Source organism: Podarcis muralis, chromosome 14 (genome assembly GCF_964188315.1).
Source record: "Podarcis muralis chromosome 14, rPodMur119.hap1.1, whole genome shotgun sequence".
NCBI lineage: Eukaryota > Metazoa > Chordata > Lepidosauria > Squamata > Lacertidae > Podarcis > Podarcis muralis.
The window spans coordinates 33,056,197-33,083,186 of NC_135668.1; the positions used below are offsets into that span (position 1 = coordinate 33,056,197).

The window sequence follows — 26,990 nt, forward strand, 5'->3', positions numbered from 1 at the left end:
ATCCGCAGATGGAGAACCCTTCTGCCCTCAGCCCAGCCCAAGCAGCTGACTTAACTGTCATTGCCCAGATGTTGCACAACTCCACCCTGGCCAGCCTGGCTCTTGGGGTCGTGAAGAACTTTAAAAACTATGGCTTGCTCCGTGAATATTTGTCCAGGCTCAAAGGCCCTCCCTGCAAGGTAAGGTTGGAGCTGGCGGGCGGTTCCCATGTCATTTTGTGATGTGCTAAAATCTATTTCCTTGGCCACAGTCTCACTTGATCTACATGTTCCAACTTTCTGATACCTCTCCTTGATAAGACAGTGTTCCTTTTTGTGCCTGTTTTGGATGACTTCTACACAATTTGCTGGTGCATGCCACTGAAGAGCATCTCATAGCCAAACACAGGACAGATCCACACTGTGCATTAAAACATCTTTAATGCATATTTATAGCATGTGTCTTTCCCCAAAGAATCCTAGGAACTGTAGTTGGTAGGGTGCTGGGAATTGTATCTCTGTGAGGTGGGACTATAGTTCCCAGTATTCTTGGGGGGGGGGGAGTAATGTACTTTAGATGTAGCCCATTTGAGGGGAAAGTGCTCATGTGCTCAGATCCTGTTGCGGGTTTCCAACGGGCATCTGGTTTGTCACTGTGAGAACAGCATGCTAGACTAGATGGGCCATTGGCCTGATCCAGTAAGTTGTTCTTGAGTTCTTCAATGTATGTCCAGTGTGCGTCCAATGTACGGTGTGGATCTGCCGATAGGCTCTATTTTGTGTTTTCCATCAACGTGTAATCTAGTGGAACAGGCTTGTGAAATCCAGCTCCCTCCCTGCATTCATATCTCTTGATATGTTTTGTGAACAAGTCTGTTGAGCCTAAGCATACCACTGGCACACCCTACAGAAATCCTGAAAGCTCTTTCTTTCTCTGGACTGTTGTGAAGCCCACTTCTTTCATCCCTGTGTCTTCCACTCAGAGCTACAAGCCCGCAGAAATCTTGTCTATGTGTCAAGGACCTTCCCCACTGGCTGCTCTCACCCCTGAAAGCCAGCAGGAGCTTTTGGGCAATGTATTTCTCTTCCTCAAGAAAGGAGGAGGTTCAATGGACTCCTCTCAGTGGAACGAAGTCTACCACCTTTTGCTCTCCAACTTCCTACCGACTCTGGGGACATCCCGCCACCCCCAGTCACCCTCCAAGGCAACATGTGAACTCTTCCATTCCACGTAAGCCAGAGGTGGCGTAATATGGGTGGGGGGAAAGTGTGCAAAAAAAGAGGAAAGCATCTATTGCTGAAAATAACATTCAGAAATGCAGAAGAAAGGGTGGCTTGTAAAAATGTGCATATTGGGCAAGACTGAGTACAAAAACTAGGAGACATATGCACTAAAACACTTAACAATTTTCATGAGGACTTTTAAAAACAAATAAACAAATATTGCAAAGTGATGGGGTGGAACTTAATACTGGGGGGAAATGAGAAACTGAGAGAAACCAACATTGACAGATTCATCCACCCCTATATCATATCATCTTGAATGTTGTTGTAAATGATAGGACACACACGCACACAGAGAGAATGAATGAATGAATGAATGAATGGGGAATTTCTGAACAGAGCCTCCTAGAATCTTGCTCAAAAGGTCCCGCTCTAAAAAAATACCTCACTGGTGCTTCAAAACTTATTTTTTAATCGCAGAATGAATGAGATCGTTGCACTTCACCCCAGCCTTACTAAACAGCAGGAAGAACTTGCAGAGGTCAAAAGCCTTTGCCTCCTGAGTGATCATCAACACAAACCCACAGGTAACCTTTTGTTACTAAGGGGGAGGGTCTTCCTTCAGTCTGAGGGTGGCATTCCCTTCTCAGCAACCAAAACAAAGAAGAAAAGTGAGCAGAACGTAGGAAGTCAGATTGTTGGTCCTCTTAGCTGACATGTTCCCAAACTGATACTTCCTCTCTTTCCATTTGCAGCAGCAACACAAATCCCTAAAAGAACGGCAAATCACCCCCCTGGAGGTGCCAAAACTCAGAATGTTGCAAATGTCACAGGTGATGCCCCTGGGCAATCTGCGTCTCGCAGTCCTGGAGATGCCACCACTCTTCCAACCGAGGTCCCTGCAGCTGCCACAGGGGCCATCCAGGGAGGTGCTTCAACCCTCTTCCCTGGGAGAGAGGCTGGAGGGATCTCTGGCAGTGCCCCAACTCTCCACCCAGGAGGCAACACAGGACGGACAACTGGATGGTCTGCATCTTGCACTTCGAGACAGACTACCACTCCCACCCTTGGAAGTGCCATAGGCAATACCCCTGACGTCACAAGAGGCACCACAAGCAGCGTCCCTGCTGCTCCTACAACAGACAGCCCTGAGAGCGCCACGGGCCACATCCCTGGAAATTCTACAGGCATCATCCCTAGTGGTGGCACAACTCACATCCCTGGAGGCACAACCAGCAACGTTACTAGAGGAGCCTCAACTCAAGTCCCTGGTGGAGCAACAAGCAACATCCATGCAACCAACATCCATGGTGGAGCAACAAGCAAAATCCCTGATGCTGCTGCAACTCGCATCTCTGTAGGAGCAACAGGCAACACCACTGGTGGTGGTGCAGTTGACCTCCCTGGTGGAGCAACAAAAAACATCCCTGGTGGTTCTGCAACTCACATCCCAGGAGCTACTGAAACTTCAGTTCATGGAAGCTCAAACAGCAACATTCCTGGAAGAACCACAGCTCCCGTTCCTGGAAGGGATACAGCATACAGTCAGGGTATCCCGGGAGCAACTTCTGTCGCTGCTGGCAATACAACTCACATCCCTGGAAATGTCTCTGGAGGTGCCCCTGCATATGCATGGACTCACCCAGTCCTATTTTTCGCCTGCCTTCTCCTCCCTTGCTTTATTGTAACCATTTCCCCATAGTGCACCTCTGTTTCACAACCCACCTGCAAATTTGCCTAAATAAGAGACACTCTTTGGAATCAGACTACAGTGTTGTGTATCAGTGTCTTTCCAGATAACTGATAGCAGTTTTCTAGCATCCTGCTACTCTGGAATCTTGAATTTGTTGTGTTTGATTACACAGAATATATTTATCATGCAATAAATCATCCGTCCAGCCAATGGTGCACATCAAAGTATTCTGGTATCCTTCTAGCTTCACATTACCATGAAATTTGTACGAAATGGGATCACCATATTTCAAACAGTGAAGATCTGGACAGAAAAGTTGTTGAGCTTTTTTTTTTATTTTTTGGCAAAATCTTATGGGAAATTGGCAAAAATGACACTGCCGACACGGGCTGCCATATATCTGGATTTTCCCGGACATTTCCCTGATTTTCGTCCAGACACAGCTGCCAACTGCAATATTCCGTGCATGTCCGGGAAATTCTGGCCTTATGGCAACCCCAAATAAAGATGTAGGTTGTTGTGTGAAAAGAGGACCATGTGTTGCTTCTGTAGAAAGCTTTCCCCCTTCTTTTCTTCATAAATCTTATTTTCCTTAGTAGCAGTAGAAAGAAAGGTTTGGTGGAAGCTCTATCATCTAATATTTAATATTTATTGCTGAACATTCCTTATTTCTGAACATCTCAGTTTGGAAAAGCAGCTGGACATTACTGGGTGCCTCCCCCACCATTCTGTTCCTCTCCCCTGACCCCTACAAGAGTTCAGCCTATATAGCGAGTTAATGTTAGGCTATTCAGTGGGACTTATTAGGCATAGTGACACAGTTATACCAAGTCAGATCATTGGTCCATCTAACTCAGTATTGTCTCCAGTGACTGACAGAGGCTCTCAAGGGTTTCAGGCAGGGAGTCTCTCCCCACCCTACCTGGATGTGAAGCAGGGGCAGTGATGGGTGTGGCCTGAAGAGAGTGGGTGTGTCTGGGAAGAGGATATGGTGTATGAGAGTCCTGAGGGCCACATAAAGAGGTTTGGAGGGCCAGATGTTTACAATAATACATTAGAGGAGGGAGGGAGGAGAGTTATGGACCTCTCGAAGGAAAAATGCACCCAGATCAAAAGGAAGGGCCAAAGAAAGGCTGGGTTTCAGGGAAGGTGGATAAAGAAGTGATGCAAGGTAGGTATGAATAATAGAATGAAGTTCTTAAGAAGAAGAAAAGTTAGCAGAACACAGGAACACAGAAAGCAGCCTTGCACCAAGTTGGATTGTTGGTCCACTTGGCTCAGAAGTTTCCAAACTGATTATTTTCTCTCTTTTTTTCATTTTCGTTTTCAGCAATGCAAATCCCTGAACGAGCCCCAGATGACATCCCCGGAGGCTCCCCAGGCAATATCCTTGGCGCTGCTGAAACTCAAAATGTTACAAGTGTTCTAGCCAATTCCCCTGAAACAACCAAAGGGGACACTTTTAAAGAAGCTGCAATTCATGGTCCTGGAGATGCCACCACTGTTGCAACTGATGCCTCTGCAGCTGCCACAGGGGACACACAGAGGGCTGCAACCTTCATCCCTGGGAGGCAGAAAGGAGGCACCACTGGCAGTGCGGCAACTCTCCACCCTGCAGGAAGCACAGGAGGGATGCCAGGAGGGGCTGCATCCTACATCTCGAGACAGACCACCACTCTCATCCTTGGAAGTGGAGGAGGCATCTCAAGAAACATCCTTGGTGGTGCTGCAACTCACATTCCTGGAGCAGCAACTGGCAACATTCTTGGGGGTGCTGCAATTAATGTCCCAGGCAATGTTGTTGGTGGCACTGCAACTCACATTCCTGTTGGGGCAACAGGCAACATCTATGGTGGTACTGTAACTGACATTGCTGGAGGTGCCACGGGCAGGATCCTTGGTGATACAGAGCCTCCCATCCCTGGAGGTGCAACAGGCTACATTCCAGGTAGTGCTACAAGGCCCATCCCTGGAGAAACAGGAGGCAACCTCACTGGTGGTTTTGCAACTGACAACCCAGGTAAGGCAACAGGCAACATGACTTCAGGTTCTGCAACTAACATCCCTGGCGGAGCAACAGGCAATATCTTGGATGGTTCTGTAACTCAGATCCCTGGTGACACAATAAACAACATCACTGGTGGTTCTGCAACTCACATTTCTGTAGGCACAGGAGTCAATGCAGCTGGTGGTTCTGCAACTGATATCACAGGTGACGCAACAGGCAACATTCCTGGTGGTCCTACAACGCACATTCCTGGTGAAACAGGAGGCAACTTGGCTGGTGGTTCTGAAACTGGCATCCTTGGTGGTGCAACAAGCAATTTCCCTGGAGGTTCTGTAACTCACAACTCTGTAGCCACTGCAGACAACACTGATGGTGGTTCTGCAACTCAGATAACCCATGGTGCAACAGGCAACGTTCCTGATGGTGCTGTAACTGACAAACCTGGAGGTGTAACAGGCGGCATAACTGGTGGTTTCCCTACTCAAATCTCTGTAGGTACAACTGACAACATTCCTGGTGGTTTGACAGTACATATCCCTGGCCAAACAGGAGGCAACCTCTATAGTGGCTCTGCAACTGGCATTGCTGGTGCAGCAACAGGCAACATCTCTGGTGGTTCTGCAACTGACACCCCTAATGGTGCAACAGGCAGCATCTCAAATGCTGCTGCAACTAACATTCCTGGTGGTACAACAAACAACATCCTTGGTTCTGCAACTCATGTATCTATAGACACAAGGAGCAACACTGCTGGTGGTTCTGCAACTGACATCCCTGGTGAAATGGGAGAAAACACTGCTGGTCATTCTGCAACTGGCATCCCTGGTGGCGCAACAGGAGATGTCTCTGAAGGTTCTGCAACTCACAACTCTGTAAGCACAGCAGGCAACACTGATGGTGGTTCTGCAAATGACAGTGCTAGTACAGCAACAAGCAACATTCCTGATGGTGCTGCAACAGACATCTTTGGTGGAGCAACAGGGAACAGCTCTGATGGTTCTACAACTGACATCCTTGGAGAGGCAACAGGCAGCATTGCTGGTGGTTCTGAAACTCACATCTCTGTAGGCACAACAAGAAGCAACACTGCTGGTGCAATGGACATTCCTGTTAGAGCCATAGGCAACATCCTTGGTGGTTCTGCAACTCATATCTCTCTGGGCACAACAGGCAACCTTGATGGTGGTTCTGAAGCTGACGCTGCTGGTGCAGCAACAGACAACATTCCTGATGCTGCTGCAACCGACATCCTTCATGGCATCACAGGCAACATACTTGGTAGTGCTGCAACTCACATCTCTGTAGGCACAAGAGACAATATTGCTGGCTGGTTTGCAACTGACATGCATGGTGCAGCAACAGGCAACATCCGTGAAGCTGCAACAGCTGACATTGCTGGTGCAGCAACAGGCATTTCTAGCGGTCCTACAACACGTGTTCCTGGTGAAACAGGAGACAACCTCACTGGTGGTTCTGTAACTGACGTCGCTGGTGCAGCAACAGACAACATCCCTGCAACTAACATCCTTGGTGGTTCTGCAACTCACATCTCTGTAGGTACAACAGGCAATAGTGCTGATGGTTCTGCAGCTGATATTATTAGTGGTGCAACAAGAAACATTCCTGGTGGATTCACAACTGGCATCCTTGGAGAGGCAACAGGCAGCAGCACTGATGGTTCTTTAACTCCCGTCTCTATAGGCACAAGAAGCAATGCTGCTGGTGGTTCAACAGAAATTGTCTCTGGGGGTTCAGCAGCTTACAACTCTGTAGGCACAGCGGGCAACATTGATGGTGGTTCTGCAACTGACATCACTGTTGGTGCTACAGGTCACATCCCTGATGGTGCTGCAACGGACACTGGAATCGCAGCAACAGGCAACATACCACATGTTGCTCCAACGTTCATGCCTGGTGGCATAACAAACAATATCCTTGATGGTTCTGCAAGTGGCATTACTGTTGGTGCAACAGGCAACATTCCTGGTGGTTCTGCAACTGTCATCCTTGCAGAGGGAACAGACAGCATCGCTGGTGGTTCTGAAACTTACGTCTCTGTAGGCAGAACAACAGGGAGCAACACTGTTGGTGGTTCTGCAATTGGCATTGCTGGTGGTGCAACAGGCAACATTCCTTGTGGTCCTACAACACACATCCCTGGAGAAACAGGAGGCAACTTCACCGGTGGTTCTGCAACTGACATCTCCAGAGGTGCAACAGGCAATATCTCTGGAGGTTCTGCAAATCACAACTCTGTAGACATGGGAGGCAACATTGGTGATGGCTTTGCAACAGAGATACCTCATGGCGTAACAGGAAACACTGCTGGTGCTTCTGCACATGGCATCACTGGTGATGCAACAGGCAACATCCATGGTCCAGCAACAAGCAACATCCCTCATGGTGCTCCATCAATCTTTGGTGGAGCAACAGGCAACATCACTGGTGGTTCCGCAACCAACATAACTGGTGGTGCCACAAACAACATCCCTGGTAGTTCTGCAACTCAAATCCCTCATCACACAACAGGCACCATCAGTGGTGGTGATGCAACTCAGATCCCTGTTACAGCAACGGGCAACATACATGGTGCTGTTGCATCTGACATTCCTAGTGGCACTACAGGCAACATCCCCAATGGCTCTGCAATTGACCTCCCTGGTGGTGCAACTCCAGACATCAATGGTGGGGATGTCACCCAAATCCCTGGTAGCGCAACAGAGGATGTCTCTGGTGGTGATTTGACTCATATTCCCGGGGATGCAGCAACTCAAATTCTTGGTAGTGCAACAGGCAAAATTCCTCCTGTCTCTGAATTTGATATTCCTGGTGGTGCAACAGGTAGTCTCACAGGTGGTTCTGTAACTCACACCCCAAGAGCAGCAACAGGCTACATTCCTGCTGGTTCTGCAACCGACATCCCCGGTGGCACAACAGGCAACGGCAATGGTGGTTCTGCAATTCCCATTCCTACTGGTGCAACAGGTAACCACACTGGTGGTGCTGCAACTCACATCCTTGGAAACACTACAGGGGACATCTATGGAGGTGCCCCTTCATATGCATGGACCCATCCAATCCTGTTTTCCACCTCCCTTGTCCTCCCTTACTTTCTTACAACTGTTTTCCTATAATCCAACCTTGCTACCCACAATGTTTTGCAAAATATTTAATATTTCTTAGTGAACATTCCTTATTTCTGTACACCTGAGTTTGGAAAAGCAGCTGGATGTTTCTTGGTGTCTCACCAACCATTGTATTTTTCCACCCTCCAAACTCCGCCTCCACCCCTTAAAGAATTCAGTCCACTTGCAAACTTTGTGCAGGTAATAAAAAGCTGGGTCTCTTGTGCTTTTGAGAACAATACATGGTGATTTAATGTGGATATTCAATGGCCAATTGCAGAACCTTATTAGGCATGCAGACACAATTGATGTGAAACAGGAAGCTGCCTTATACTGAGTCGGAGCATTGGTGAGCTAGCTTAGTACTGCCAGCACTGATTGGCAGCAGTTCTCCAGAGCTTCAGGCAGGGAGCATTTCCCACTCCTCCCAGGAAATACCAGAGATTGAATTTGAGACCTTCTGCATGTAAAGTGAGCCATGTTCCTTCCACAAATTCCTTCCCCAATTAGGTGGTTATCTAATGAAGGATTTTCAGCGCTCTCACTTGCTGGTGTCTTGGGGAATGCACTCACCTTTCATTCTCTAAATGATTCTCTAAATGATTCTTAGCTTGGATCCTTTTGTGTGAATTTATCATACCCTCCAACATTTCTCTGATGAAAATAGGGATGTCCTAAGGAAAAGTGGGACATTCTAGGATCAGATCAGAAACCAGGATGGCTTCTGTAAATCCGGGACTGTCTCTGGAAAATAGGGACACTTGGAGGGTCTGATATATTCAATGTTCATGAATATTCAGAGGTCGTGTGCTAAGCAGGTTAATATCCTCACTCCAACCTCTGTTTCCCTTTCGCCCAGAGTCAGGGCTCAGCCACACACACCTTTTGCCTTGCACTTTCTAGGCTCAGGCCTGCACTTTCCCAGTCCGTGCCCCAGAGCTCCCCCTGCCCCACCACTTCACCCAGGAAAACCCACTCTTTAGCACTGAATCGGAACAAATGGCAGTTTGGTTTTTCCTTGGATTGCCATTTCCTCCGATTCAGCGGTAAAGAGCATGTTTTCACGGAGAAATCAGTGAGAGGGAAAGAAAAGTGCTCAGAGGTGGACCTAGAAATCCCAGACTGCACCTAGTAATATGGAGCAAAGGAAAATGTGGCTGAGTCCTCAAACTCCACAAGGAAAATAACATCTTATGCGGTGTAACACTTTTTAAAGGAAATAAAGCTTTTAACTTTTATTTTTGGTCTGGTTATTTGTTTATTCCCTTGCAAAGGAAGACCTCAATTTATGGCCTGGTTGTTTATCCTGCTATTCCCATTGCAAAGAAAAGACTTGGGGCTGGCTGTGTGTCTCAAGCCTGATCAGTTTGACACACGCAGCAAAGCTGTTGTTTAAAATTTGCTATCTAGTTCCGCCCCAAAACTGGATCATAATATGAGCAGCCAGCACAGCCAATGGCCAGGGACGATGGGAGTTGTAGTCCAGCAACTTCTGGAGGGTCACAGATGATCCCCAACCTTGCTTTAGGCATTAACAGAAACCATTTGTGTTATGCTCAGGGAAAAGCACTTTGAATATGCTCAGAAACATACTCGAGGGACAAGCCAGAGGTTTTGAAAACACAATGTGGCAGCTGTACGTCATGTTCCTATTGGCTGCAGCCTCTTTAATAAAAAGGGTATTTTAGCTGGATTTGGCACCCTCTAGAGCAGGGGTCTGCAACCCGCGGCTCCGGAGCCGCATGTGGCTCTTTTACACCTTTGCCGTGGCTCCGGGGCGGATACTAGCGAGGGGAGGAGGCGCATTGTGCACCCTGACACTCCCCACTGTGGCGGGCGCTGTACTGGCTGTGATGTCACATGGGGGCGGTGCGTGCGTTAGTGCGTCCCGACGTCACCTTCCCGCCCGCTGTCAGATCGCGGCTCCGGAGATATATTTGTTTTAAATGTCGCAATGGTTTTGCGGCTCCCAGGTTTTTTTTCTTCGGAAACGGGTCCAAGTGGCTCTTTTTGTCTTAAAGGTTGCAGACCCCTGCTCTAGAGTAATTTTATTGCATTTTCTGCACCCTCCTTAAGCTTAGAGCTGCTATTAGAGCTGCCCAAACACTGGGCTTCTTTTTAGGCCCAAACATTCACTTTCCAAGATTCCAAGTCCTGTAGGCTTTGAGTGGGTATTATTATTATTTCAATTTATGAGTTATGACTTGTCCACATGCAAATATCTGTCCCCAAGGGACTCATAATCTAAGCCAGGAGTGAAGGTTCTCAAGGCCTGTTTGGAGCACCAGCTCTGAGATGCTCAGATGTCTCTGCAATATTGTAGCACCCTGCTTGTGGTTAACGCTTAGCTGGAATGAAATATTCAACGCAGCAACAGAGAAATTAAAATAATAATTTATTTGTCAGACAAATAAATGTGAGGCACAGTGGTATATGATTACCAAGCTCTGGCCTGCCCTCCTGCCATTATGGCCAGCACTTATATTTCCTTAATCCAGCCCCCTTTGCTTCTCCTCTGGCTGCATCTGTCCAACCAGCCTGGTTGGAATTCCTATTGGCTGATTGGTATGACCAATCACAAAAATACACTCATTTCCTATTGCCTTTTATGGGAGACAAAGAGCTATATTTCCTTCCATTTATAATTGGCAAACAAGTATTAATATATCTTTACATGTGTCTCAACAAGGAATCTTAATTACCAGCTCACCTCTTTGCCCTCCTTGCCCTATTGCCTTCTAAAACAAATGGTTAATCTTAAATTTTTATCTTGAACAGATGTCAGAGACCTTGGGTTCATATTCTCATGCATCATCAATGAAATATCTCCTTTTGGAGGTCTTTAAACAAATGTCTGACAGCCATTTGTCATGAGTGCTCGATTGGCGTCTCATTTCTGGCAGGGAGCTAGGCTCATCTGCCCCCCTGGTCTCCTACAGCAATATGACTCTATGAAATAAGAATTTAACATTTCTTTCTTTCTAGATCCTTTGCATAATTACATTTAAACCAATATATTTAAGATAATATATTTCATACATTATCATAGGTAACCTTTTAAAAGAATAAAGCTTCTCAAAGTAAAAAGGAAGGAACTCAGTAAAAAACAGTTTTTAAAGAAGGTTCTTTAGTTTACATCCCCCCCCCTTCAGCCAGCTGCTTCGTTTCCATTAGCTCTTCCTCAAACTCTCTCAGTTTAAGAAAGAAACAGTTTTAAAAGACTTCCCAAAAATGCTTTAAAAAGACTTCCCAAAAAGCCTCTCTTTCTGCCAGCTAGATGCTTCTCCATTTGGTCTTGGCCTTTTAACCTTAGAAAGAAGATCTGGCTCAAGTTTAAGGCACATGGTTTTATTTTACTGTTTACTAACTCTTAATTATGTTGGGTCCGTAACCTTGCTCTTTAACTTGTAATTCCAGCTTTTATGACTTTGAGAATTGTTTTCTGCTATAAATCAAAGGGGGGCCCCTTGTCTTAGGAGAATGGCCAAGGTTTTCTCTATAAACAGCTGGCCTTCTTGCCTGGCATGAAACATTTGAAAATCTAAGCCCATTTAATTTAGGAACCTGATCAAATATAAGCCAATATATGCCTTGATTAAAAATGCAGTCTATATTCAGATGCCACATTCCCCCCTTTCAAGCTCAAGGACCTGGCTACAAAGCGTCCTTGATAGCTTGATCTACATCATATTCCTGAGGTAAGGCTCTATATAGTGCCATGATATGAGGTAAAGTTTCATTTGAAATCATCTTGCTAATTGTACTCCTAAAACATGAGATGATACATGGCACCATACATAAAACCATTATCTGAAATGTTAAAGCAACAGGCATTCCCTGTCAAGTTCAAGACTCCACATAGGCCTCCCTGCTTGGCAAGTCATCCAACTGTCGTGCAATAAGTCTCAAACTCTGGGCCGTTGCATTGGTTACAAGTTCCACTACTGCTTGCAATCGAATTATTCTGTTTAGATTATAAATAGGATCCCATGCCCCTTGTATGAGCTCACCAGGATTCCAGGAGGCAGGATCATAATAGGCTATAATGCGCTCTGGTGGCCAATCATCAGTACCGCTCCAACTTTGGGTACTTCCTCCTGCTATATGAGAAATATCAGCGTTTCTTTGTGTTCGCTTAGCTGAACTAGTGGGCAAAATCCACATTAGTGGTAATACCCGTCCCAGGAAACAAGTCCCACTCCATTTGGAAGGGAGTTTCTTGTATGCCCATTCTCCACATATCCACCACAACCATCGGGTCTGAGGTTTTTGGTACGTGGAGTACAGAAGGCGAAATATCAAAAGAGGCAGAGAGTTCACAGTGCAGTATGTTAGATTGCCTTTCTCTGTCACAGTTATGTTCCATACCACTTTCCATGCATGAATAAAAGGAGGTGCACAGGGCAAGGTATTCCGAGTTCGATAGGTAGTACCGTGTGCCCAGGTATGACTATTCTTAATATAATCCCAAGTATAGTGACAATGAGAAGAGCCTATCATGGTAGAATCAGCTGCATCTGATGATTTATGTACACAGAATTCCCCTTGTACAGGTGTAACTGTAATGGTTTAGTTGAGTTCCATCCGGGGGAATTCTGTATTTCTGTTTGGTGTGGCATTTCGCTTACCATACCAATGGCATCTAATGGTATCGGTAATAAGGGCATACCTCCCTCTGAATCATCTGGCCCAAGAGAGCAAACAAGGCAATTGGTCCTATTTGCAACATTGGCTACCATTTCAGCTAAACCTACCCACATATTGTGGTCATAGCTGAATCCATATTTAGCAAATTTGGTCAGATTCAAGGACCCTTCCCCTTACCAAGAGATCAGGATTAATAATAAAATCATGTTGATGTCTAGCATATGCATTCCTTCCAAAAAAGATTACCTTATTGTGATAGCATAAAACTATTAGTCCCAATATAATTCCCCCAGTGACAGAAATGGGGAACCACCAAGACCAAAACATATATCCCAAGGATCCCCAATGTGTAATATCTCTGATAATTGTTCCACAAGGGGGCAGTCAATCAATTGTATAAGAGAATCTTCCCGCTCACAGTCGCTGGTTCAGACGCTCCTCAAGCTTCAGGCGTGCGCAGGTCAGCCAGCTTCCAAGTTGTGGCTGCAGCAGGCCGGTCGTCTAATGTTGCCCGTGACCTAACCCGTTACCGGTAGGGCTAGATACAGGGGTTTTTAGAAAGAGTCAATTTTAAAGGATTAGAGGGGTCACCTTTGCACGTCCAACTGCCTTCAGACTTCTTCAAACGAGAGTGATGAATCCAGGGGGTCACCTCAGCTACCTTCACCGCTGTTGGAGTAGAAAGCAAGACGGTGTAAGGTCTACGCCACTTAGGTGCAAGTGGATCACGTTTTCCACTCTTTCACCCATATGCTATGCCAGCCTGGAGCTGATGAATCGGCTTGGCAATGCTGCACGGCGTGTGCTTGAGGGCCCACCTGTTAAGAAAAAAACAACAACAAACAAACAAACACGGGAGAGAGACAAAAACACGGGAGAGAGATTGCACTTATCCCTGTGTCACATGGTCTCCTATTTGTTTGAGGTCAGTTGGAATATCCTGAACAAAGGAGGGCGGCCTCCCATACAGGAGCTCAAAAGGTGACAACTTAAGTCTTTTTGTGGGTGCGCACCGAACACGAAACAGTGTTATGGGTAACACATCTACCCTCCTGAAACTTTAGACACATTAGTGGGCTTCTGGCATGCCCTGCAAATACCTTGCACAAGCGTCTGGCGGTAGGTGGTAAGTCTGGCCAGGTGAATTGCATTGTTTGGATCCCAATTAGGATCTTCCAAGGGAAAGTTGTCTTGGAGATGACGGTCAATATTATAAATATTTCCCACTCTGGCCTGCTCACGCAAATATATCTGTGCCTTTTCAATTATGTCTCTCCTTTCCTCAGTGGTGAAGAGAGTATTACTATTGAAGTCACCAAGTCCATCATAGCCTGAGGTTTTTCTGCGAAAGATGGGGCGTTTTCCAATTCATCAGACTGTAGTTGTGAATGGAATACATTGCAGGGTCGAAGTTCGAGGTGGCCTTGGTCCAGGTTGCCCATTAACCAGCACAGGCTCCTTAAGTGCATCAAATACTCTTCTGAGAGGGGCTACTACGTGACCTTTTTCTTCACTTTGCTCTAGGGGCCTCAAATCATAGGGGATGGTATTTGTCCCAAGGCGTTCTTTTAGCAGCTTAATACGCCTGGCTGTATTGCTTGCTGACCGATTAAGGTCTCCCTGTAACTTCTGTAATAATTCTCTAGGACTTGGATGTACAGGGGTTTGGGGTAGGCAATCAGTTGCTCCACTAAAAGAGACTGTAGATGGAGTTCTACTGGGACTCACAGGTGGAATAACCACTTCTGCTTGGGCTTCATTATAGGACTCCAATGCCTCCTGAAGATATTTATCATAATCTATCAAGGAATCAAGTTCTATGACTCCACCCCCATTATTCATTCCACTTTCTTGCCTTGGGGTTACAACTGGTGGAGGGTTTGAATTTGTTTGGCAAGATTCCTTTCCTAGCTTTGGCTTTTACAGCCAATAATTTGCATCGTTGGACTTTGCATTCCCTTATCCATGGAGGATTTTTATTTAATGTGCTCAGCCAGGAATCTATATATGAAAATTGTTCTGGGCACCCTCCAGTTTCTTTGGTGATGTTAGACCAAAGTTTGCTTACTAAATTTATATCAAAGGTTCCTTGAAATGGCCATTCAGTATTTTGTTTTGGCCATTCTAGTTCACATAACGTTCTCAAGCGCTCTGGCGTCCTTTTGACTCCATATGCCCCTGAGAAGGCTTTCTTAAAATTATTTCACATACATTCAAGAGGTGTATTTCCCCCCTTTGAACCCCCAACTCCCATTGTATGGCCCTGTGAAGTATCCACTCAGTCACTCACACACACACCTTACTGGGAAACGAAGTAGCACTCACTCCACACTTAGGTCAGCTACACATTGTACTTTCTCACACATGCAATGCGCAAGATACTTCACCCACACTCTACCTCCCAATCTTCCCTTTTCCCTACACCAGATCACCATCTGATGTACCCAGCCACCTAGCGTACTCAGTTCCCCTTTACTGAGACGCAGAAGTTTGATCAGGACTTCTCTTCCTCCCAATTAATTGGAGGGCCAAAACCCTTTAGTGCACTTACCCTTAGCTGGTTCCGTTTCCCCCCGGTCCGTCGCCGTCGGTGGGCAGGGTATCAGACAGACGAGACTGCTGCGTTCCCCTGGAAAAAAATTTTCCATTGCGCGCTGAGTAGGCAGTGAGTGATCCTCTGTCTTGTACCCTGCTCAGTAGGCGAAGGGGCTGCGTTCCAGCAGACCACTTATCCGAGTCACAGGGCACCATAAAATGTAGCACCCTGCTTGTGGTTAACGCTTAGCTGGAATGAAATATTCAACGCAGCAACAGAGAAATTAAAATAATAATTTATTTGTCAGACAAATAAATGTGAGGCACAGTGGTATATGATTACCAAGCTCTGGCCTGCCCTCCTGCCATTATGGCCAGCACTTATATTTCCTTAATCCAGCCCCCTTTGCTTCTCCTCTGGCTGCATCTGTCCAACCAGCCTGGTTGGAATTCCTATTGGCTGATTGGTATGACCAATCACAAAAATACACTCATTTCCTATTGCCTTTTATGGGAGACAAAGAGCTATATTTCCTTCCATTTATAATTGGCAAACAAGTATTAATATATCTTTACATGTGTCTCAACAAGGAATCTTAATTACCAGCTCACCTCTTTGCCCTCCTTGCCCTATTGCCTTCTAAAACAAATGGTTAATCTTAAATTTTTATCTTGAACAGATGTCAGAGACCTTGGGTTCATATTCTCATGCATCATCAATGAAATATCTCCTTTTGGAGGTCTTTAAACAAATGTCTGACAGCCATTTGTCATGAGTGCTCGATTGGCGTCTCATTTCTGGCAGGGAGCTAGGCTCATCTGCCCCCCTGGTCTCCTACAGCAATATGACTCTATGAAATAAGAATTTAACATTTCTTTCTTTCTAGATCCTTTGCATAATTACATTTAAACCAATATATTTAAGATAATATATTTCATACATTATCATAGGTAACCTTTTAAAAGAATAAAGCTTCTCAAAGTAAAAAGGAAGGAACTCAGTAAAAAACAGTTTTTAAAGAAGGTTCTTTAGTTTACATCCCCCCCCCTTCAGCCAGCTGCTTCGTTTCCATTAGCTCTTCCTCAAACTCTCTCAGTTTAAGAAAGAAACAGTTTTAAAAGACTTCCCAAAAATGCTTTAAAAAGACTTCCCAAAAAGCCTCTCTTTCTGCCAGCTAGATGCTTCTCCATTTGGTCTTGGCCTTTTAACCTTAGAAAGAAGATCTGGCTCAAGTTTAAGGCACATGGTTTTATTTTACTGTTTACTAACTCTTAATTATGTTGGGTCCGTAACCTTGCTCTTTAACTTGTAATTCCAGCTTTTATGACTTTGAGAATTGTTTTCTGCTATAAATCAAAGGGGGGCCCCTTGTCTTAGGAGAATGGCCAAGGTTTTCTCTATAAACAGCTGGCCTTCTTGCCTGGCATGAAACATTTGAAAATCTAAGCCCATTTAATTTAGGAACCTGATCAAATATAAGCCAATATATGCCTTGATTAAAAATGCAGTCTATATTCAGATGCCACAATATCTTGTGTGAGGATCCCAGGTCTGGTTCGCAGGTAGCCCCCCCCCCCCAAGACAACAACAACAACAACAACAAGAAGGCAGAGAGCTTATGAACTTCTTATGCACTGGGTAACCAAAGCAGACATAACCCAGTTTTCGATGCACATGATTACAGATATATATTTTTTAAAGCTCAGAGTTTTATCCCAAAAGTCAATATGGGAGCCATGAAATGAGGAGGAAAGGATAGGATGTATGTTAGTTAGTTATTTGTTTGTGACATCCAGAGTTTTATGCATCAAGTCAGTGGGGTCCATCTAGTCCTGCATCCACAATGGCCATCCAGATGCCCAGTAGGGAATTTGCAAGCAGGACCTGAGCTCAAGAGCACTCTCCCCTCCTGTGGTTTCCAGCAACCACCATCCAGAACTCAGAAGGATTATTATTTCATTTATATTCTACCTTTCCTCCAAGGAGCTCAAGAAGGCATCCTGTGAAGTTCTCATTTTATCCTCAACACAACCCTGTAAGGTAGGTTAGGCTGATAGTGATTGACTGAACCAAGGTCACCCTCCTGAGGTTCATTGTGGCAGGGTAGGGATTGAACCCTGGCCATCCAGGTCCTTCACTCTAACCTCTGCACGACAGGCTCATCCCCTCATTGCAGGTTCTTTGCGCCTTATTTGGTTTAAGCTTTCAGGTGGATTATTTCACTGGCTTTTGCCCCGCTGCTATCGGGAACCTGAAGTGATGATTACTTTGAGCACTCTACCTCTAACTCTTTGGAAGTTCCCTTTTCTTCCTTTATAGACTTAGTGTAGATTGACATATAGGGCTTAACTCCCGGGTTTCTCTCCACCTCCCTCCCCGAGTGAATAAGTATGAAATGGCCATAGAAATCAATAGGCAGGTTGCTGAAAACCACGTCTAGATTAAATCAGTTGGTTTCCCCGTCTATTTCTGCGGGCAAAAAACCTAGAAAACACGGATGCCATGGTAACATCGGGAGCCCTCATTAAGGAGGTGAGGGGGCTACTCTACATATTTATCTACGCGTTCTTCTCTCTCTCTCTCTCCCTCTCTCTCTCTCTCTCTCTCTCTCTCCTTGGTCGTTTGCGACAGTGTGGCGGAAATCGCTTATCAGGCAGTGTTGTACGCGCATATACTTCCTCGTCGGAGCTTTACGGCAGTGTGGCGGGGAAGGGATATACGAAGATGGCTACGACTGTGTCGCCCTTCAGCGGAGTCCTGCAGTTGACGGACCTGGACGACTATATCGGGCCCTCGCAAGTGAGTGTGGCGGGGGAGGTGGAAGAGAGAAAGTGGAGGCAGGAGAATGAGAAGGATACAGGCATTTGGGGCCGGTCCCGTGTCGTATTCTTTGCCAACCTTACAACAACCATGTGAGGTAGGCCAGCAGGAGCAGCACACGCATGCGCGCCCATTGCCGAGGCTCAGAGTGAGTGGCCCCAATATGCGGGGCCAGGGTGGTGTCATGATTAGAGGGTCAGGTTAGGGAAGGTAAAGGGACCCCTGACCATTAGGTCCAGTCGTGGCCGACTGGGGTTGTGGCGCTCATCTCGCTTTATTGGCCGAGGGAGCCGGCGTACAGCTTCCGGGTCATGTGGCCAGCATGACTAAGCCACTTCTGGCGAACCAGAGCAGCACATGGAAACACCGTTTACCTTCCCGCCAGAGTGGTACCTATTTATCTACTTGCACTTTGACGTGCTTTCAAACTACTAGGTTGGCAGGAGCAGGGACCGAGCAATGGGAGCTCACCCTGTTGCGGGGATTCGAACCGCCGACCTTCTGATCGGCAAGTCCTAGGCTCTGTGGTTTAACCCACAGCGCCACCCACAGCCCTGGGCTCAAATCCCTTCTCAGCCATTGGAGACTCATTGGGTGGCCTTGGTCTGGTCAGGGTTGTCATGGGAAGGAAGGAAGGAATCAAAGGTTCTGGCCTCAGCAAATTGAAGACGGGACTGGTTTTAAATGTAATGTAAAGTGTCCAAAGTAAAGTGCATCCATTCTTTCTCCTGGCAAACCTCACAGCGATCCTGTAAGGGGTAAGTTGTTTTATCCTAACCATGGTGTGTGTGTGTGTGTGTGACAGGGTGGGGAATAAACTTGGCATTATCAACCAGTTTATCAATGCCTGATGCAGGAATTTTTAAACTGTCTAGTGGGAGTCTAGGAGGAAACACTGCTTCTTCTTCCTGAAGTACGGATTGTGGTGTGTGTGTTTTGGTGTTTTATTTTCAGTAGTTCGCTTTCCTTTCAGGATTGCATAAAACCCATCAAAGTTGAGAAGAAGCTTGGGAAAGCAGCAGCAAAAATCCTCATTGAAGATGATGGAACTTACATTCAAGTTGACAAGGTAAAGTTTCCCCTCCTCAGTTTGATCACATCATAAGATGGGGTGGGGAAGCTTTTTTTAAGCTGTGTGTTTTTGCATTCCACCATCAAGCTTCTGGGGGCCACGTGGCAGTGGTGGGCAGGGCCAGAGGTGAAAGCGGGTGATGCCATTGCTGTGCCTCTTATACAGTAAGCTAAATCTTTGTCATAAGAGATACAAAATAAGTTTGGGGATCAGCTGTTACAGTTCTGCAGCCCCAGCTAGGAGTTCAGAAGCCTCTTGGAAAGGGAGTTAGTTGCAGAGTTGGGTAGCAGCCCTCCAGGAAGGAGGACCTTTTCAGTTGTAGTCAAGAAAATTGTCCTGGTTAATGGATGCTCTCAAAAGAGCAATTACTCCCTTCTGCTCTTTGGACTGCGAATCTCTCATGTTTGGCCCTACAGTCCGGAGCCAAAACTTGTTACAGTCCTTGGGCCCCTCTGTGATGCTTTTATTTATAAAATCTCCAACATCATCGTCAGATGGTGGGGAGGTAACCCCTGAATGACCACTAGTGAAAGCTGGAAGTACTTTTCAGGAACGCTTGGAAGCTGATCTCCAATCCCCTCTGACCAACTCTCCCTTTCAGGACGGAGGGTCACAAAAGCTTGAGAAGGCCAAAATCACCCTCAATGACTGCTTGGCATGTAGCGGCTGCATCACGTCTGCGGAGAGTGTCTTAATCACACAGCAGAGCCACGAGGAACTCATCAGGGTCTTAAATACCAATAAAGTAAGTTGTTGATGCTGTCAGCATGTGAGTCATAGGGCCTGAGGACCTGGAAGATGAGCTCCTTCTTGCCCACTTGTGCAGGAGGAGGCAGCTATAGGGGTCTGGTCTAGGGACATAAAGGTAGGAAGCTGCTTTATACAGAAAGCCAGACCATTGGTCCATCTACACTGACTGGCAGTGGCTCTCCAGTGTTTCCAGCAAGGGAATTTCTAAGCCTTACCTGGAGATGCTGCTTGGGACCTTCTGCATGCAAGGCAGTTGCTCTGCCCTTGAGTTACAGCCCATTCCCACTGAGTAGGCTGGATTTTCTTCCACTGCCAGGAGCAATGTTAGCAAGCTGTTTGCATTCTGGTTGGCTTCAGAGCAAATTATCTAGACCTGTTATAAAGCTGCTGGTAGTTTTGCGTTTGTCTTCCCCTTCTCATTGCATTAGGGACTAGATTCTCAACATATATATTTAAAAAAAGAATCCAACCATTTCATGCTAGCTACAGAAAGGTTCAGGGCACCTTAAGATAGAAAAGGTAAATACTCCAGCAAATACGAATTCCATGTTGATGCTTGTTTTTGTTTTTTTTAAGACGTCAGGTTCTGCTTCCCAGAAGCTGGTGGTGGTGTCCATATCTCCCCAGTCCCGAGCTTCGCTGGCGGCAAAGTTTTCACTGACTCCTTTAGACACAGCCAAGAAACTGGTGTCTTTCTTTAAAAGTTTAGGTGAGCAGCAGTGTCTCTTCTGAAGTATGTAGCTTGATGGTTTAGTAATTAAACACACTTGGGATGAAATGGATTCCTGTGTTCCTGAGCATCACATTTCTGTCATGAGGCTGGAAGGATAAAACTACACATGGGCTGAAGATCTTGCTGCCTTTTCACCCTTTTAACAAATAGCTTTTTAACGTCATTCTCATTTAGATGTCTGTTCGAACGGATTGCCCATATTAATTAAGTTGGGACGTATTGTTGGCTGATGACGTTTCTCTCTTTCTCTTCTGTTACATTTACAAAAATATATTTTTTTAAAAAATGCAGGAGGAAGATAAAAAAACTGACCAAACTGCCTATCACTTGGATGGTTTTGTTCACCCTTGTTGCAGAGGGTGTTGAGTTGACACGGCTTAGGAACAGCCCACCAATCCAGCTAGCTTAGTATTGTCTACACTGACTGGCAGCAGCTCTTCAAGGTTTCAGACAAGGGTCAGCCTTACCGAGAGATGCTGAGGATTGAACCTGGGACCTTCTGCATGCAAAGCAGGCCCTTTACCATTGAGCTGTAGCCCTTTGCTTAGGACATTTGGAGCAAAGGAAGCTGCCTTGCACAGAGTCGGATCATTGGTCCAATGACACCTGTATAGAAAGCTTCAGGAAGCCCCCACCACTCCACAAATGTGGTTTCCTTAACACCTAACCTCTCTCCCTTCCCTGTCTCAGGGGTGCATTATGTCTTTGACACGACTTTTTCAAGGAACTTCAGCCTGCTGGAGAGCCAGCGAGAGTTTGTGCAGCGCTTCCGGAGGCAAAAGGAAGACAAGAAGGCTTTGCCTATGTTGGCCGCTGCCTGCCCAGGTAAGGCTGTTGTGGAGGGAGAGAGTGGGGTGCGGGCCCTGCAACTGGTGCTACCCATCATCCAGGAACCTCAGATTTTAAGACAGTGATGGATGGAAAAGAGGGTGGAGCAATGAATGTGAATTTTGCCTTTAAGCAGTATGCTTCCTCTCCGCTCCCACTCACATACCCTTCTCTAGCCTTTTCAGGCAAGCAAGAGTCGCTATCAGAGTACAAGGGCACATTCCAGCCAAGCAGAAACATTCAGAGAGGGTGCAAAGCTGAGCTGGTGAAGCAGGTCAAGGGCCAAATAGAGAGGTCTGGAGGGCCACATTTGGCCTCTGGGCCTGAGGCTTCCTGCTCCTGCTGTGGACTATAAATAGGACATTCCAATATTTCTTTACAGCTGGTTGCATGCTGTTGCAATTCCGTTCCCTTTTTGGGTTTCTAGTCCTTTTTCTAGTCCTGGCAACACAAACATTGTTGAGCAGCTTTTTCTTTTAATCCCTTGGCCTTTCTTCCAATAGGCCAGCAAGAGGAGAGTGGGATTGGGGTGGATGCTGCCTTTGGAGCCTGGAGGCGGATTTGCGACTTAAGGATGTTGGTCCTTCTTCCTCTTTCAGGCTGGATCTGTTATGCCGAAAAAACCCACGGGAGTTTCATCATCCCTCACGTCAGCACGGCCAAGTCTCCCCAGCAAGTGATGGGCTCCCTCGTCAAGAGGCACTTTGCCAAACAGCAAGTGTGTGTTCCGTGGCAGGCACTTTTCGCAGGGGAACTGGTGTCCTAGAAAGTCTGGGAGCAGCAGCTGGGCTTCAGTTTGTGAGCTCCCCATCAGATTGCCTCTGCAGAGAGTCAGAAAAGGGGCTACCCTCTCACCCAAACAATCTTTTGCAGAAAGGGGAGCTCAGACCCTTTCCATGCTAGGGCAGTGATGTTGTTGCTGCTGCTGTTGTTTTCTTCTTCTTAAGGGCAACCATCTCAAGCCACCCAGAATTGTTATTACCCTATGGAATGACCTACTCTCACTTCTCTGGGTTTAGACCAGCCTTTGCCCAATCCTGGATCCCTCCAGATGTTTTGGACTACAACTCCCATCATCCACTGCCAGTGCCATTGTAGCTGATGGGAGTTGTAGTCCTGAAAATCTGGAGGGCACTAAATGGCAAAGGCTGGTTTGGACAAATTTGCAAAGGGTGCTACTAGTTAATGGTTGCTAGATGGAGGTTTTACACCTCTGAATGCCACCTACCAGGGACAAAACCCAAACAAACTGGAAGTGGATATTGCCTTCATTCTTTGCTTGTGTGTCTTTTGCGGTGCCCTACTGGTGCCACTGTCAGAAACATGAAATCGGGACTAGTTTTTGCTGATCAGGTATCCCAATCTCTTCCCCATTTATAGCACTTGACACCTGACCAGATCTACCACGTGACAGTGATGCCTTGTTACGACAAGAAGTTAGAAGCTTCCAGACCTGACTTCTTCATCCAAGAGCACCAGACCCGTGAGGTTGACTGTGTGATTACTACAGGTAAAGTGGAGCCACGAACTGTGATGTAGTCAGTGTTTGAGTTAGGAACACCTTGAAAATTCCCTTGCCTGCTCCCTTGGCTTGAGGTGCAACTTCCCATTCACTAGCCACTACTTCCACCCTGCCCCATTTGAGTTAATAGAGCCCAGCCCTCATCCTGCCAGAGGTTTCTACACATACAACCTCCCGCATCACTCCATCCTGGCGAGCCAGAGGGATTCTGCCATTTCAAGGACATATTCCAGCCAAGCAAAAGTTCTTGAGTAGGGGAGCTGATTGGAGCTGGTTTGGGGAAGTGTCCTGGGGGCCGAATGGAGAAGCTTGGAGGGCCGCACTCAGTCCCTAGGCTTGAGGTTCCCCATCCCTGAACTGGAGAGAGGATTAATTCATTGCCTGGTGACTCCTCTCTGCTTCCTGCCTCCCTTCCATCCAGAATGCAAACTCCCTTGCATTTGTTCTGTCTTTCAGGAGAAGTTGTGAAGTTGCTGGACCAGGAGAAGGTAACCCTATCAGAAGTGAATCCTGCCCCTTTGGATAGCATGTAAGATCCGAAGTCGCTTAACTTTGCTACGCTTACATCCGGCTTGCTTCTTTCACATGTGCTCAATTTGCAGAACTTTAATCAGGATTTGGCCTTTATCGGCATGCAGCTGGGCATTTCGAGTTTTGCATGGTGCCCGACGCTGTTTCTTTTCTCCCTTCCATAGGTTTAGTGGTGTGTCTGAAGAGGAGCAGTTGCTCGGGCACTCTGGAGGCGGTTCTGGGGGCTACCTGGAGCACATCTATAAATATGCCGCAAGGGAGCTCTTCGGTATTCAAGTGGAAGAAGTTCGCTATAAGGCACTGAAGTAAGGATATTGCATTACCGCCTGGAGCTCTTACCAAGGATCCTAGCCCAGCCCAATTTCCCCAGCCTGCACTCTCTTCTAGTAAGGAGGTATTGGGAGTGCTGCTGCCTGTCCCTTGCTCCAGCCTCCCTCACTGGCTAAAGAGCCAGCAGCCATTGCAAGCAGCTGTGGAAGGTGCAAGAAAGCTATGGCCTGGGAGGAAGCATTCATTTTCCAACCAGGCTGACTTGCCCACCAAAGTTGTACTGTTCGTCCATGTTCCGTTGCTGCCAGTTTCCGCTCTGAGCAGCTGGGATAGTGGCTTGGGAGCGTGTCTGAAGAGACCATGTTTTGCAGTAGCAAATCTCTGGTTCCGCCCTGACCCCTTTTAAATCTTTCCCAGAAACAAGGACTTACAGGAAGTGACGCTGGAGAAGGATGGCAAAACCCTCTTGCATTTTGCCCTGGCATACGGATTTCGGAACATCCAGAACTTGGTGCAGAAACTGAAGCGGGGGAAGCTGCCGTATCACTACATCGAGGTGATGGCTTGTCCTTCAGGTGAGGCCACCTGCAGGTTGGAAACAGCAGGGGGGATAAAAAAAGGCTGCATATGTTGCTCTCTGGCAACATCCTCAGAATTCTCCCGTTCACTCCTACCAGTTTATTATTATTATTATTATTATTATTATTATTATTATTATTATTTAAACCCCACCCGTCTGGCTGGGTTTCCCTAGCCACTCTGGGCAGCTTCCAACAAAATATTAAAAATACAATAAAACATCAAACATTAAAAACTTCCCTAAACAGGGCTGTCTTCAGATGTCTTCTGAAAGTCAGATGGGATATCTGATGGGAGGGCGTTCCACAGGGCGGGCGCCGCCACCGAGAAGGGCCTCTGCCTGGTTCCCTGTAACCTCACTTCTTGCAGTGAGGGAACCACCAGAAGGCCCTTGGAGCTGGATTTTGGTGTCTGGGCAGAACGATGGGGGTGGAGACTCATTCAGTTGAAAAGAAGCAGGTTGCTGTTTTGTTTGTTACAAAGTTATGTATTTTTGTGTTTGTATATTGTAAGCAGCCCTGTGGTCCTTGGAGAAAGGGTGGTATAGAAATATAACGCATAAATAAATAATCTGAAATGCCACCTCCTTTCTCACAGACCCTCTCAGGTGCTGATATCGGCAGAGGGGGCCCTCATGGTTGCTCCATCTCCCTCAGACATTCGAGAGGGGAGTGACCTGTGAGAGGGCCTTCTCTGCGGCAGCCCCTAGGCTGTGGAATTCCCCTACCTGCAGAGGTGTGCCTGGCTTCTTCACTGGTTTCAGTGAATGTTGAAGACACACTTCTTTACCCCAACCTTTGACACTTGAGATGTGCGTTTCCAGGGACTATGCTGTTCTTCCTATGACCGTCATGTGTTTTAACTATTTTGAGTCTTTCATTGTTGTAGCCTGCCCTGGGTCTTGCTGGTGAAAGGCAAGCAATACATTTGGTGATGATGATAATATTGAAGCTCTAGCTTAGCTAACTCAGGTACTTCCTTCAACCTGCTTCCCTCCAGATTTGAGCTCCCAGCAGGCAACAGCCTGCAAAGATCATTTTGAACTTGCGGCCTTGCGTGCCTGGGGCTGATGGGAGTTCTAGTTCAAAGCATTTGCAGGGTGCCAGTTTGGGGAATGCAGGTTTAGCTTAAAAGCTCACCTATATTCTTCTTGCCTCTTCTGCTGGGATCCACTTTCTTCCCACCCCCTCGTTTCTTTCCAGGCTGCTTAAATGGAGGGGGCCAAATTAAAGCTGAAGGGGAGCCCAGCAAGGATCTTCTCCAGAGGGTGGAGAGGCTGTACGAATCGGTCCAGCCTGAAAACCCGGAGCTGAATGGAGCCGTGCAGGCACTCTACAAGGAGTGGCTGGGTGGTCCTGCTTCGGAACAGACTCGAGACATCCTGCACACAGGTTATCACGCAGTGGAGAAGTCAAGCGCCACCTTGAATATCAAGTGGTGAAGATGGCTGGGAGTGCTCTTGGCACAGAAGGTGTCACAATCATGCCCTCTTGATTTCCTTTCCCTCTCCGAAGTGGTTGCTGGAAGGACAGAGACTGTTCATAGGTGGCAAAATATGTAGCAAATCCACCTTTAGTACCAAAGACTGGAATAAAAATGATTACGGTCAGAGGGTTTGGCTTTAAGGAGAGCTGTGTTCATCCGTATACCCTTGCCTTCCCTCCAGCTTCTGACAGCCATGACTGTTGGCCGTCCTGGCAGCATCTGGAGTCCAATGATATCTGGGGGGCATGTTACATGTTGCTGCCATAAACAATTGTCCTAGATCAAGATCTCTGTCCCCATACCCCACAATGCAAAGGAAAACACAATACTAACAGATGCTACTTGAGTGATTGTCACAGGGGCCAGTCAGTCAGCCTCTTGCAGAGTTTCAGTTGGAAACAGCCCGTTTTTTGGCTTGCAGAGGTTGGGGGCTCTTGGATGTCTGCCCGAAATGGAGCTGGAACACGTTCTTGGGGTTCCAAGTATGTACACCTGTCTTAGCTCAGAGTGTGTTTCCAGAGCTCTCTGTGCTTTTGGTCTCATTCCTGCCACTTGCCTACAATGAATTCCCTTAGTAACAAAAAACAACAGCTGTTATAAATCTACAGGATAAAGAGTCAAGAACTTCGGAAGAGCCTCCTGGATCAGGCCAGTAGTCCATACACTCCAGCATCATCATCTCAAGAGTCCCAAATCAATCTCTGCCCTAGCTTTTTCATGCAGAGATTGGAAGTTCATGCCCCATCCTGGACCGGGAGCAAAATGTCACCTACAACACTGAAGTGCGGCGTTTAAAAGAATTGTAGCCAGAAACTTGAAATGTTTCAGGCCTGCTTTATTACTTCCTTATTCTCCGCACCCACAAAGCCGAGAAGCTTTTTCACCAGGAGCGATGGGATTACCTAAGGAGACTCTTTAAGAGGCAAGGGGGATCTAGAGGTATAAATGACTTTCAGACTTTGAAAAGCTGGTGTCACTCGATCAAGTTCACCAGTTTTGTTGAATTAATTAAATAGTTTTAATTGGATTTTGAATAAATGCAGTTAATTGTTATTGTTTTGAATTTTATTGTGTTATTATCTTCCTTGGTGGGTCATGCAAACTGTTAGTCTGAGTAACACTTTTTACAGGGTAGGGGGCACTGGGACCAACGGTGGAGATGGTCTGAAAAAGTTTGGGAACCATTGAG

At 46.6% G+C, this 26,990-nt stretch overlaps 1 protein-coding gene and 1 long non-coding RNA gene across 2 annotated transcripts; one reads left to right on the forward strand and one right to left on the reverse strand.

Annotated features, from left to right (window-relative positions):
- Positions 1-10,404: 10,404 nt before the first annotated feature.
- LOC144325538 (uncharacterized) lies at positions 10,405-16,741 on the reverse strand. The gene is made up of 2 exons (XR_013390723.1): positions 15,227-16,741; positions 10,405-13,344 (listed from the first exon to the last, which is right to left on the reverse strand). It is a non-coding gene; the product is annotated as an uncharacterized LOC144325538 (long non-coding RNA).
- A 1,134-nt stretch (positions 16,742-17,875) lies between these two features.
- CIAO3 (cytosolic iron-sulfur assembly component 3) lies at positions 17,876-26,854 on the forward strand. Its single transcript, XM_028707118.2, has 11 exons — positions 17,876-18,010; positions 19,005-19,100; positions 19,705-19,848; positions 20,430-20,562; positions 21,277-21,411; positions 22,014-22,132; positions 22,795-22,924; positions 23,393-23,465; positions 23,632-23,772; positions 24,155-24,312; positions 25,519-26,854. The coding sequence occupies exons 1-11, from the start codon at positions 17,936-17,938 to the stop codon at positions 25,755-25,757; spliced, it is 1,443 nt and encodes a 480-aa protein (XP_028562951.2). The 5' UTR covers positions 17,876-17,935; the 3' UTR covers positions 25,758-26,854.
- The last annotated feature ends 136 nt before the right edge of the window (positions 26,855-26,990 follow it).